The sequence below is a fragment of the Leucopleurus acutus genome, assembly GCF_964270905.1.
Source record: "Leucopleurus acutus genome assembly, chromosome: 9".
Taxonomy (NCBI): Eukaryota; Metazoa; Chordata; class Mammalia; order Artiodactyla; family Delphinidae; genus Leucopleurus; species Leucopleurus acutus.
In genome coordinates this window covers 66,771,639-66,785,714 of record NC_139144.1, presented here as the reverse complement: position 1 = coordinate 66,785,714, position 14,076 = coordinate 66,771,639, and the positions used below count along the sequence as shown (strand labels likewise).

Sequence of the window (14,076 nt, the reverse complement as noted above, 5' to 3'; positions counted from 1 at the left end):
CCTAGTTTTTTCTGTAAGTTCTTATCAGAATGGGTATTGAATTTTTTCTAATGCTTTTTCTGCACCAATTGATATGATCATGGAATTTATCTTCTTTGTTCCATTAATATGATGGAGTACATTCATTTTTTCATACTGAAATAGTCTTGCATCCCTGGAATAAACCCCATCTGATCATGGCATATAATTATTTTAGTATATTGCTGAAATCTATTTACTAATATTTTGTTAGGGTTTGTTAACGTCTGTCTTTATAAGGGGTATTAGTATGTGGTTTAATTTTTTGGTACTTTCTTCGTTGGTTTTGGTATCAAGTATCAAAATATCTTTAACTCCAAACCTGAGAAAACAAAGCAAAGGGAAAGTCCAGGGAACCTATTACCATGTCATTCCTTGGGCCCTGACATTCCTATCTAGTTTGCCTCTTTTCTCTACCTTTAAGGGTCTTCTTGTGTTTGATTTATATTATTCACAGGAGTTCTAGTTGTACTTGTAGGAATAGGAAATTTACATTATTTAAATGTTGACTTTTTTTTCATTTTCATTTAGTTTAAGTGATTTTCTAATTTCCCATGTGATTTCTCCTTTGATCCATTGGATACTTAAATATTGTTATTTAATTTCAGAGTACTTAAGGGTTTCCCAAATTTCTTTCTTTTTTTCTTTTAATTTCTATAAGTACTTTTCAATGTAATTTGTAGTAGTAACAATTGTATAGTATAGACCTACCTAAGATCTAAGATGAAAGAAGCAGTTTTCTGCAGCAGCTTTCTCTATATCCCGGCTTACTTTTCAAAGGCAGTCTGACCATATTTCCTCTAATGATTATCTGTCTAATTCTAGTGTAAATGGAAAAATCAAAAAGAAAAAAAAAACTATTTGTTGAATCTTCAACTTTAGTTAACATTCACTTACTCTGTGTATATAAGATAAGGACTTAGCTTATTAAACTAGGCCCATTTTTTCCAGTGTTTGTTAAGTATTATTTTTAGTTTTTGATTACTTTTGGAACTTTTTGTCGTTACATCTCTGTTTCTTGTTCCACTAGTTTCAAACAGTATGGTCTCTAAAACATTAGCTAATTTTTTTCTTTTTACTTATTAAAAATATTTATTGAATAATTTGCAGTTTTCAGCTTCTTTGATGCTTTGAAAAAGTAATCATGGTAATGTAGTTCATTTGTTTTCAAAACTTGAAAGCATGTAAATGACAGGCAACAAGGACTCGTCCAGTCTTATTTTCATATTGCATAGATACAATATGCAGATTTACATTTGCTTGCGACCTTATATAGTACTTAAGTGTTGAAGTAAATGTCCATACTTTGTGTTCACAAGATTAATTTCTCATCTAAAGATGAAATTAATTTCTCACCTAAAAGTGTAAGTTTGAAACAATGTATTTTGTAAAGACAAAAGCATTTAATGCTTACTATATGCCAGTACTTATATATATAAGCTCTAATCTCCAATCACTCTTGTAATACGGTTATTATTGATATTAACCTCATTTAACAGATGAGGTGACTGAGGTTCAGAGGTTGAAGGATTACTTCACACCGTAGAAACCATACCTTGTAGAGTCAGAATTTTTTGTTCTATTTTGACTTCAAAGTCATGCTTTTCTACTATATTAAACGACATCTCAGAAAGGAGTATAATTCTAGAATTTGCACATACATTTAATGTGGAAATTTTTTGTACATGTATGAAAAATACACAAGAATAGAAGTTATAAGTTTAAACAGAATGTCATCTTATAAAATTAAGTGATAAAATCGTAAATAATATTATATATGAAAAGATGTTTATGACATTGTTTAGTGATGTATATTACATTAACATCTTATAATACATAATATTACATAATGAATAACTCTAGCTACATGTTTCTTATGCCTAGGGAGAGACTGGAAGGATGGTCACCAAAATAGTAAAAGTAGTTAGTTCTAGGTTATTTTTAGTTTCCCTTTGAACTCCTCTTTACTTTTTTTTAACTTTTTTCCCCAATGATTTTGCATTATTTTTCCCAAATCTATAAAATTATTTATTAAAAAATCTCCCAGGCATGAGCATTTTGTCTGTAATTTTTTTGTTGCTATTTTCCCTTGTCTTTAAACTTTTTTTTTTTTTAATATTTATTTATTTATTTTTGGCTGTGTTGGGTCTTCGTTTCCGTGCGAGGGCTTTCTCTAGTTGCGGCGAGCGGGGGCCACTCTTCATCGCGGTGCGCGGGCCTCTCACTGTCGCGGCCTCTCCTGTTGCGGAGCACAGGCTCCAGACGCGCAGGCTCAGTAGTTGTGGCTCACGGACCTAGTTGCTCCGTGGCATGTGGGATCTTCCCAGACCAGGGCTCGAACCTGTGTCCCCTGCATTGGCAGGCAGATTCTCAACCACTGCGCCACCAGGGAAGCCCTAAACTTTTTAAAGTAGATTTCAGGTTGGGAAGTACTGGTTAATTAAATCTGCTTGGTCAGAGTTTTAATGGGCACAGGAGCTGTTATTCCATGTGCAGTTGGTTTTATAGACTATGAGTTGGTTTAGACTATGAAGAAAATAAGTTCAAGGACCTAAGGGAAGTGTTACAAAATACTTCTGTAAATCTTTGTATTTTGCTATTAATTATCATAATTATGTACTTCATGCTTGATTTTACAGCTACTATTAATTATGTTAGAGTTGATTACAAGAGTATATTACAGAGATGTTGATCACAACATGAATTTTGTAGATGTGCGTTACTCAGTAATACATAACTTTAGTTGATAGTGTGTGTGTATAAAATTTTAAATGATTGTTTCCCACATGAAATGATTTAAATAAATTCATCGAAGTTTATAATGTTAAAGGCAACCATCATAAAATGGTATTTTGGAAAAATTATTATTAAGAAGATATTGAATTTTTCTTCATTATCTTTTTGATTTTATCTTTTGTAGGTGATTATAGCCTTCTGGTATCGCACATTTATGGGAATAATGAATTTATTTGGGCTGGAAACAAAGACCTGCTGGAATGTGACCAGAGTAGAACCTCTAAATGAAGTTCAAAGCTGTGAAGGCATGTTTCTTCCTAAAATGCTGTTGTATTGTCATTAATGTTTACATAAACGTAATGTTATGACTCCTTTAAGAATTACTATAAACTACTGTGATTTTTTTCTTTAAAAACAGTCTAGAACTGATTCACCTAAAAGTGTATTTACCCTTTAATTTTCTGAGAAGACAATGTACTTGCTAATAAGAGTGTTAATTTGGAATTTAATTTGAGTATTAATATGCTCCAGTGTAAGGCCACACTGATTATAAGTCATTCCTCCATTTCAGAAGGTACAAAAAAAGCTCTGGGGTGGCTTGAATATATAAATTTGGGGGATGTAGATTAAATAGTCACAGTTCTACCTGTAATAGTTAACATAAATAGTTAATGTAAAAATTTAGTTATGCATAAATATTTAAAAATCAGATATATAATAGATTACTTTAGAAATTCTGCTGTTTTTGTGCTCTCACAGTCCATGAATAGTTCTAATCAAACTCTTCATATACATCTTCTACATCAGTATCTTTGTCAAAGAACTGCTTTTCGAATCATCTAACAGTTTTCCAGGATCTGTGATTGTCACTTCCATTTAAGATGTTTGCAGTTTAGCACTGTTACAATCTTAGCATGATGCTGTTCCTTGAAACTCTTATTTGAAATCACATGTATCTACTTGCATAACACATAGTTGTTTTTTCTTTATTTCTTCATATTCTCTAGAACATTATGTTTTATAAATATATTTTTGTTGACTTGTGTATAGTAACATTCAGTTCTCAGAATATATCCTAAATTTGTATTGCCATGTTTCCCTTACATTTTTACTGATTCCCTCAGATGGTCTTTATAACCATGGTCTAAAGCAGCATTGGTAGAAGATATTTGAGGGCAATTAGACTGTTTTTTTTTTTTTTTTTGTACAAACTAAAGGAATTGAGCGACTGCCTGAACCAGCTTATAGGGTATAAACTTTTCTGAGGGATGGGAAAAAATCACCTTATATATATACATATATGGTATTTATTAAGTTGCCACTAAGTTATAGGTTAGTGTTGGCACTTGGGACCCCAAGATAAACTGGGTAAACATGGGGCCTTACCCTCATAGAATTTGCAACATAAGAGGGATGTTAGCGGTTACAACTGTGGTGGATGTTACAAATAGGAAAATAAGATTGCTGAGGTTAGGGGAAGTGTTTCAAGAATAGGAACCATAATTTTCCAAAGTCCTGAGGCAAGGGAGAACTGAAAGAAAGCTAGATTTCCTAGAGCAGAGAGATAGAGAAGAAAACATGGTGTGAAATGATGCTTAGAATGTAAGCAAGGGTCCGATAATGAAGGACCATTTACTAGTTAAGGATTTTATGTGTATTCATTGAAGACTTTTGACAGATTTTTATTTTCAAAACACAATTTTGGCAGTTACATGGAAAAGACACTAGTAAAGGACAAAAGTGAATTCAGTGAGGCCAGGTAGGAAACTATTTTGCTCTCAGCAAGTGATTGCAGGAAAGGTAACTGGAAAATGAATGGATCTGAGAGATAGCTGGAAGGAGAAACGACAAGATTTGGTAATTGTTTGATGGGGAAGGGGAAGGAGAATGAATTTATGTAACACTGTTGGGTTTCTGGCTTAATTGAGTCCCTCCATTCAAAGTAGTAAGAAACATTTTTAAAAGTAGCAGGTTTGAATTGCTATTAATTCGAGGTACCTGAGAAACCCCAAAGTGTAGATGTCAAGAGGCTACCTGTGTATACATACCTATAGGAATAAGAAGAAAGTTCTCATCTGAAGGTACACTTGGAGTCATCTGTATATAGATGATAATTGGAACCATGGAACTGGAAGAATTTCTTTAAGGAGAATATACAGACTGAGAAAAGAAGAAGGTATATGACAGAGCCTAAGGTGGTCCAACATTGAAGGGGGGTGGTGTAAAAGGATGAGAAGTTACTAGGACAGACTGAAAAGGAATGATCAGAGAAGAAGAAGAAATCAGAAAGGCCAGTCTTTAGATCCTGGCTCCACCAGTTACAGCTAAATAACTTTTGACAAGTTACTTAAGTTTTCTGTGTTGTTTTCTCAACCATTAAAAAACGTATTTTCATACCAAGTAATTTCAAAGATTTGTTCTGAGTATTATGTGAGATGATGATTGCAAAGTACCTAGTAGATTATGTGTGTGTGTTAGTATATATATATATGTATTGTCTTATACACAGGATATATTAAGTATTAAGGTCCTGGCTATACATGATAATGGATTAATTTATCCCATACAGACTAAAGCTGCTCCTTGAAGTCAGGGGCCGTATTTTACTCATCCTAGAGCCTAGCAAAAGATAAAATTAATGCAATGGATTTTCGCTTGTAATTTATCAAATGGCTCTACAGACAGTTCTAGATACGGAACAATAGCAGCATCACCTAAATAAAATGAAGCACCAACTAATCATTACACTATAACAACACTTCAATAGGGAAAAGTATAAATGTAACTAATAATGCCTCATGGATGGGGAAAGTACTAATGTAACTATTAAATAGAGCAGCAGTCTGAGCAGCAAAGCTTTCAGCAAATTCACTAGCTCTTGATTACAAAGCATTGAGATAATTATGCCCAATTACTGTATAGTAATTTATTCATTAAATACTGAATAATCTGTGTCTTTTTAAAGGATTGGGAGACCCTGCTTGCTTTTATGTTGGTGTGATTTTTATTTTAAATGGAATAATGATGGGATTGTTCTTCATATATGGTGCATACTTGAGGTAAGACTACTGTATTAAAAGATCTTTCAGTGGGATAATAAGGACTTTCTGACATTTGTTGATTAAATTAAAAGGATAGGGCTTCCCTGGTGGCGCAGTGGTTGAGAGTCCGCCTGCCAATGCAGGGGACACGGGTTCGTGCCCCAGTCCGGGAGGATCCCACATGGCGCGGAGTGGCTGGGCCCGTGAGCCATGGCTGCTGAGCCTGTGTGTCCAGAGCCTGTGCTCCGCAACGGGAGAGGACACAACAGTGAGAGGCCCGTGTACAAAAATAATTAATTAATTAATTAATTAAAAGGATAAATAACAAGATTAATTGACTAATAGTAGGAAACCTTTAGAATTTATTTTTTTCAGAAGCTGAGCCAAATATGCAGCCAAAAGCTAGAGCTGTCACTAAAACAATATCTTAAAGGCCTGTCTTTTATCCTTATGGGGGTATTTTTTAAGCTTATTAAGATTCCTGAACAAAGATTTTAATGAAAATACCTCTAGATCATGTGTAAAATTATTATAACATTAGAGGGGATCTTTGGTTGGCATTAGTAGCAAAGTATTAATATTTCTAATTTTCATCTCTGTACATGTGAAATTAAGAAAGCAGTAAAAGAAAATGTATATCACTTGTAGCATACACTTACATTTGATAGCCTATCTTTCTTGATAACAGCACCACAATTTTGTTTGGGGTAGCAGGGTGCCCAATTTCAGGTGATAGGTTGAAGTTAACTATGACCATTGTGTATTCTGCTTCCCACTCTCCATTGCATGTTGGGAGAGCCATATGAGCTAGCTTTTCTGGTGAAAAAGAAAGTGAAATCAGACTTGGTTACACCAGGAAAGCATTTGCCTTTCTAACAAAAGGTTAGATTCAGCTGCCGCTTTTCTGTTATTTTCCTGCTTTTACCTGGATGTGATACCTGGAGCTATTGCAGTCATTTTGTGATCATGAGGAAAAGGCCATAAACATAGCACATATGTCTGCCTTTTTTTTTTTTTTGCGGTATGTGGGCCTCTCACAAACCCTGCAGTTCCTCTATTCCTGTGCTTTCTAAAGATTCTATAGTCTTTTGAGAATCTTTCACTTACATATTAGCCATAAACCATACTTGTTTTATTGTTTTTGTTTTTGTTTTTTGTGGTACGCGACCTCTCACGGTTGTGGCTTCTCCTGTTGCGGAGCACAGGCTCTGGATGCGCAGGCTCAACAGCCATGGCTCACGGGCCCAGCTGCTCCACGGCATGTGGGATCCTCCCAGACCGGGGCACGAACCCCTGTCTCCTGCATTGGCAGGTGGACCCTCAACCACTGCGCCACCAGGGAAGCCCTCATATGTCTGCCTTAACATCCTTCTGCTGCTGAACCAATGCCAACAGACACTTATCTTTTATTTTCTTGTTGAATGATATAATAAGCATCCATATTATTTAAGACACTTCTGTCAGATTTTGTTTTTGACAACAGAATACATTTTTAACTGAATCATCAGATTTCTTTACAATGTTATTCTTGAACTGTGCAACATTAAAAGTGAAAAATCTAGATTTAATCTTTCAACAATTACTGAGTTTTCATAAGGTTTATGTTTCTATAGAGATTAATACATATATACCCCTTGGTTTTGGAAGTTTTCAGAATAAAAATCCTAGCACAGAATCAGTGAAAAATTGTGATCTTGATAAAATTGTTGGCCTTGATAAGCTGATTTTAAAATTATTCAGAAATGCACAGGGCCTAAAATAGTTGAGACAATCCTGAAGGAAATGTGAGAACTTGCTTCATTAATTATTTCTGTATTATAAAGCTAATGTAAATAAGACAATGTGATATTGGCATAGAGATAGACAAGTAGATCACTGGAATAAAGTAGAACCCAGAAGCAGAAATGTACATTGATATACACCTGGTATATGACAAAGTGGATATTACAGATCAGTGAGTAAGGATAGGCTTCTCAATAAATGGTGCTGAAATAATGGGGAGATCATATGGAACAAAGCAGAGTCAGAACTTATGAAAAACAAATACTAGTTGGATTAAAAACTCAAATGTGATAGACAAAATTATAAAATGTTTAAAATGTTATATAGAAGATTATCATCAGTAACTTGGGGGTAAGAAAGGATTTCTTAAACAAGGTACAAAAGTCCAGCCATGAAGAAAAAAACTGATAAATTTGATGAAAAGAATTTAAGTTCCTCAAGATATAATATAATGAAAAGATAAGCCACAAGCTGGGAAAAGATACTGCAAAGCATGTATGCAATGTGGTATCCAGACTTACATTCATTAATTAGACAAATATTTATTGAATGCCTACTGTGACTGGGAGCACTATTTTAGGTGCTAGGAAAACGAAACAAACAATCCCTGTCCTCATGGAATTTATATTCTAGGGGATAGACAAAGACTAAGAAGATAGACCACCCAACTGAAAATCGGACAAAATATTTATGAATAGACATTTCCCAGAAGAATTCCAGATTGCCAATAAACATGTAAAATTGACCACCATCATTAATTATGGGGAAAAGACTAATTTAAACCACAATGAGATACCATTTCACACCTACTAGATTTACAAAAGCAACTTTTAACCCTGGTGGGTGGATATATAAATTAGTACAGCTATTTTGGAAAAATGGTGTGCATTATCTAGTAATTTGAAGATACACGTACCTTATAACTCAGCAATTCCAATTTAAAGTAAATATGCCTAAGAAACTCTTTTATGTACACCAGAAAATATATACAAGAACATAGCAGCATTGTTTGTACTAGCTCCAAACTAGAAACAACTTAAGTGTCCTTCAGCAGAGAAGTGTACACATTGTAGGTTTATTAATACAGTGAAATACTGTACAACAATGATAATGAACTATAGCTACAAACATCAATGTGGAAAAGTCTTACAAATATAATGTTGAATGAATCAAGGCATGCACAAAATTTAAAAATACTGCATACTTATATTTGTATAAAGTTTAAACACAGATTAAATGATAGTATGATATGTATATAGAAGCAGTTATATTGGTAATCACAAAACTCAGGATAGTGGCTGTCTTAAGAGGTGGCAAGTGAGGTCTCAGGGTGTGATCAGTTTTCTGTTTCAATGATATATGGTAGTTACAAGAATATCCACTTTATAAGTGTTTTATAAGCTATCTAGAAATTTTTATGTACTTTTCTATATGTGTGTCAGATAGGAAAAATACATAAGCTCATCAGTATTTTGAGGGAAAGGATGACTTTTAGATTATGTTAACAGGCTTTAAATTGTTCTAGTTTAAAAAATAGTTTATTTGTTATGCTTTTTTCAAATATGGAAAATGTTACACGAGACTAAGACATTTTAAAAGTTAGTACTTTTCATTGGGAGAGCTACCCAAAAGGTGAAAGTCTTCTCTAAATTGGTTACACAGTTCTAGAATATCAAATACATTATTAGGCTCCAGTCTTTAAGAAGGATATGTAGATATAACATATGTTGGCTATAAAAGTGTCACCAAAACTGTGAGGAGATTAGAAACTATGGCATATGAGAATATGAGAAACAAAAGAAATAGGGATTTGGGGAAATTTTTCTATTTCTTACCTTGGCCACCCTTCCGTACTGGCACTAACTTGGAAGGTAGATATTCCATTTCTATTCTTTTGGTGGTTAATGATAAAATGTTAACATGCATATCTAACTTGATCAAGTCTAAAATTAATTGATATCTTTCCTCTTCTTTTTGATCAGTACAAGGAATTTCAGAACACTTTACTTCAAAACAGCCCCTAGCATCTTGTAATTATTACCATAATTTAGTACTTCTAGTACCCCTCCACAGCAGTCATCACTGTTATTTTTTGTTGTCAAATCTTCCTTAGATTTATCCACATGTTCCTAGTTTCTATATGCAGCATTTGTTCTTGCTTCTCACACCTTCCTCCTTTCAATTTCTTCTTTTCTGATGTGCGTCCTTTGAATTTCCCTTAGTGAAAACTGTTAAAGGTAAATTACTTCCCATTGGCTTTCCTCTGCTTGTTTTGTTAAACTCATTCTTTCCTTTTTTCAATCATTCAACCAATATTTATTGTCTTCCGAGTCTGAAGCTGTGTATATAATGATGAACAATACTTTAAAGAAAAGGCAACTTTAAGAAGTGGTTTTTAATCTTTGATAATAATCAGCCATCCTTGATCTCAGTTTTGTATTCTATATTATTGTTTCTTGGGACTCAACAAAAGAATATTTGCAGTAGTTTAGATGGTTCAGTTACCGCTAAATGAAACTGTTAGACTCTTCATCTCTCAGTCACTGAAATCCAATTTGGAATGATAAAAATTTGCCTCCACTCAGAATATTCAAAGAATACAGTATAAACTCTAAAGTGCTGGCCTGTTCGTTAAAAATTATTTTATGTTCACATATAATATTTTACATAGAAAATATTTTAAATATAAAATTCATGACATTCAGATTACTTTGTATGTACACTTTGTATGCTTTTACATTCAAGAATAAAACGTCAACTACATGGGTACTTTTGAAATTTTTACTGTTATTTTATATGGTTTAGTACTATGACATTTTAAAAATCTAAGATAATTTTGTGAAAAACTCACTATATTTTACATGAATTTTGATTGTATACATTTTTTTTTACAGTGGGACTCAACTTGGAGGTCTAATTACAGTATTATGCTACTTTTTCAACCATGGAGAGGTTTGTTTCCTAGAAAATAATTTGTACAAATAGAAGGGGTGGCATAGGAACAAGGAAACTTATTCATCAAAACAGTATTTAATTGTATATTACTTAGGATTTGACAGTATTTTAAAGAACCTTGTGTTGTAAGTTGATGTTTTAATCATGTTGATCCACATTTTTACATAATAATTAGAATTTATGGTGTGAGCTATCTTGCCTGGTTTTAGAATATATATATGTTACATATATTTTATAGAAAAAGGAAGTACTATATTAGTTGAGTTTAGGCACTTTATGTACATTATCTCACTCCCACCAAAATTTTTAGGGAGGTGGCTGTTATCCTCACAGTAGAAGATATGAAATTGAAATTTGGAGAGGATAAGTTACGTACTCAAGATTCCACATTCACACCATGATGAACCTGGGTTTCCTCTTCTACATCTTTCTGGCTCTAAAACCTTACTTCTTTCTGTTACATCATGCTGCCTTTTTAATTACACAAAATGCTGAATTCAAAATACAAATTAACTTACTAACTCAGCCCAATAAGACATGGTCCACCTAAAAAGAGTTCATGGAAACTTACTTAGAATATGATAGATTCATTCAACAAAATATCAAGTACAAAATGTGTGCCAGAGTCTGTGTTAGATGCTGAGGATATGGCCAAGAAAAGTGGAAGAATCTGACTGCTAGTTTTTGGAAGCAAAATATGTAGTATGTTATGGCACAGATTATATAGGGTGGAAGTCTCTATCCATTACTATTGGGAAAGGTAGATACTTGGTTAATTTTAAAAAATCAGTTAGACAAGGGAATCATAAAAATTATACATAAGTATCTTAAATATATTAACTTAAAGCAAACAAATACATTGTCAGTCACCAGTGTATTAGTATAAACACAAGACCTTTTCTTTGAGTATGCCAGATGACTGACACTATGAGTTGACCTTCTTATACATACCGTAACTCACCTTCCGAGGTTTACAATTTTGGTTTCCTGGAAGAAGAGCAATAAATTTTAAGACTCTTGCAAAGTTGTAAGAGTTTAGATTCTTTCTAGAATTTCAGAATTCTTGATATAAAATTTTATAATATTCCCACCCATATGTTTTAGAAATAGTTTTAAAGTCTATATGAAAATTTAATTAATACTTTCATTGTATACATCATATCAGTGAATCCCAAATACTTCTAGTTGTTTATAGAAATTTATAGTTAACTCTTTCAAAGGTATATTTCGCAAATTCAGAGACAGTCTTAATTACTTGTAGTGAGTGTCTATACACATTAACTTGTCATGTGTAAACATTTGGTGTTTGTGAATGCCCTAGGTGACATTTGTTTAGATATTTTTCTGAGCATGTATAAATCCCAAAGCCCTGGGTTGCCCAGGGTCATCACTGAAGAGCTGGAATGTGGATCTGGTTTGTCTTTCCCAGAATTCTCACTGCTCCTAACCCTATCATCTTGTTTGTCCTTCGAGTGTCCTTACGTTTGGCCTGATCTATCTTTCACTTGTTTCTGGACTTGCTAGTTAATGGCTCTCTACCTAATGGCTATGTGCTGTAAGAGAACTCCAAAAACTGAGGAGCTATACCAGGTATCCAGAAATAAATGAGCCTAGTATTAAAATTACTAAAACCAGCCCACCCATGATTTTTTAAATTAATTGTGTTTATTGCAATGGAACATAGAGTGAGGTAAGCATTTTATTGATTTCAGGCTACTCGGGTGATGTGGACACCACCTCTCCGGGAAAGTTTTTCATATCCATTTCTTGTACTTCAGATGTACATCTTAACTGTGATTCTCAGGTAATTTTTATTTATAAAACGAAACTAGCTAAATTGTAAATTTCTCAAAATTACTTCAACCTATTGTTATAATTACTGAATTTGGACTCTATTTTAAAAAATTACTTCAAAAATAAATTGTGTGTCCAGTTTAAAAAGAATCTAAAATTGCTATGTAAAAAATCGTTTTCCACTTAAGAGTCTAGGCTACAGGTTTTACATAACTGTTATGTTTTAATAAACCAATATGTATGTGTTCATATATATTTGGTAAAGATGCAAAGGTTTTTGAGAAAGTATTACTTTTTTCCCTCAATGCTTATGTACTCTGACTCATTGTTGTCCATCCTGTGGTTTTGATGAAGCATGAAAAAAAAAAGTGTTCTATGCACAAATAAATTTGGGAAATGCTAGGTTGGATAGATAAGGAGTATCTATATTCATATGTTTATGACTATATCGGAACTACAGATGTTTCTAGAAACTCAGCCAAAGTTTCATCTCAACTGTTTTTCCTGAACACATTTTTTGGTTAGGATTAATTTTATAAGCATTTCAGAAATTTTAAAAGTCTGAGGAACAACAACAAAAACATAAATAGTAGAATACTATAAATAACTTTACCATAGAGATAGGTTCATAGAATGTTCATGAGATCTCTTATTGAGAGAGTGATCACTGTCCCCTCCAAACTCCCAGAGAAACTCGTAGTTCACTTACTAGTACCCATCAGATTTTGCCTATATTAAGATCATTTGTGTACATGTCTTCTTTCTTTCTTAAAACTGTAAATTTGTTAATAAAGCATACATACACAAATGTCTAAACATACACTTAATGTATTAAAATGCCACTGGAAACAGAGACCGTGCCACATTTATCTCTTTAACCATGGAGCACTTAGCACACTGCCATGTAGACATTTAAGGCCCTTATATGTTAGCTTAAGGAAGGTAAATAAAGGCATACTGGCGTGACTACCAACCTCTAGAAAGGTGCAGACTACCTTGTGGTTTGTTAACCTACATGAAAGTTTATTTTTGGATTGAATATGGATTTGGGAATCTGATCCTTATCCCGATTTCTATATCTTTGCTCTAAACCTTATCTTCTCTCAAAGATTATGGTAGAGGAAGCTGCCTATTTATCCCCACTCATTCCCAGTTAAATTTCTAGAAAGATGGTTTATTTTCCATTTTTAGTTTTTGAAGTGATATTAGTCTAACCAATCAGAGAGTTCATGGAATTAAATATGTTAATTAGAACATTTAGAATTGTATCCTTGAGTGCATGTGTTATACTCCATTCCTTAGCCAAAAGTAATTTTTATTTTATAAATATAACTGAGTACTTAGTGAATATATTTTGTGATAATATTATTAAACAATATGATCATTAAAAATTTTGCTTTTGAAAATGTATATACCACAGTACAAGAATTTATGGAAATCCAATACAACCTTTATAAAAAGAAGAGTTACAGTTTTATAATTTACACAAAATACGTGCATTTCTTTTTTTCATATTCTAAAAGGTAATAAAATCTGTGTGATAAAAGGTATTGGTTACTGATAAATCTCATGATTGCAGAATGGACGGTTTAAACTTCAATATGCATTAGTTTAACTGTATTCCAGAATTATTTCTTTAAAGTCATTGTTTAAAATCTCTTTAGGTTTTTCTCATAGTCGTTAGCTTATTATTTCACCAGCACTTATACTTTTCTTCATTGCTTTTTGAAACATAAAAGTGGTGGTATAT

At 33.1% G+C, this 14,076-nt stretch overlaps 1 protein-coding gene across 1 annotated transcript in view; it reads left to right on the top strand.

Moving 5' to 3' along the window:
• The window catches only part of DPY19L2 (dpy-19 like 2), a gene marked incomplete at both ends in the record, with an annotated part of 87,117 nt that overhangs the window by 14,386 nt on the left and 58,655 nt on the right, over nucleotides 1-14,076 (top strand). Inside the window, 4 exons of the mRNA XM_082846836.1 lie at nucleotides 2,939-3,059; nucleotides 5,720-5,813; nucleotides 10,472-10,529; nucleotides 12,245-12,336. Coding sequence (XP_082702962.1) covers nucleotides 2,939-3,059; nucleotides 5,720-5,813; nucleotides 10,472-10,529; nucleotides 12,245-12,336 — 365 coding nt within the window. The remainder of the gene's footprint in view (nucleotides 1-2,938; nucleotides 3,060-5,719; nucleotides 5,814-10,471; nucleotides 10,530-12,244; nucleotides 12,337-14,076) is intronic.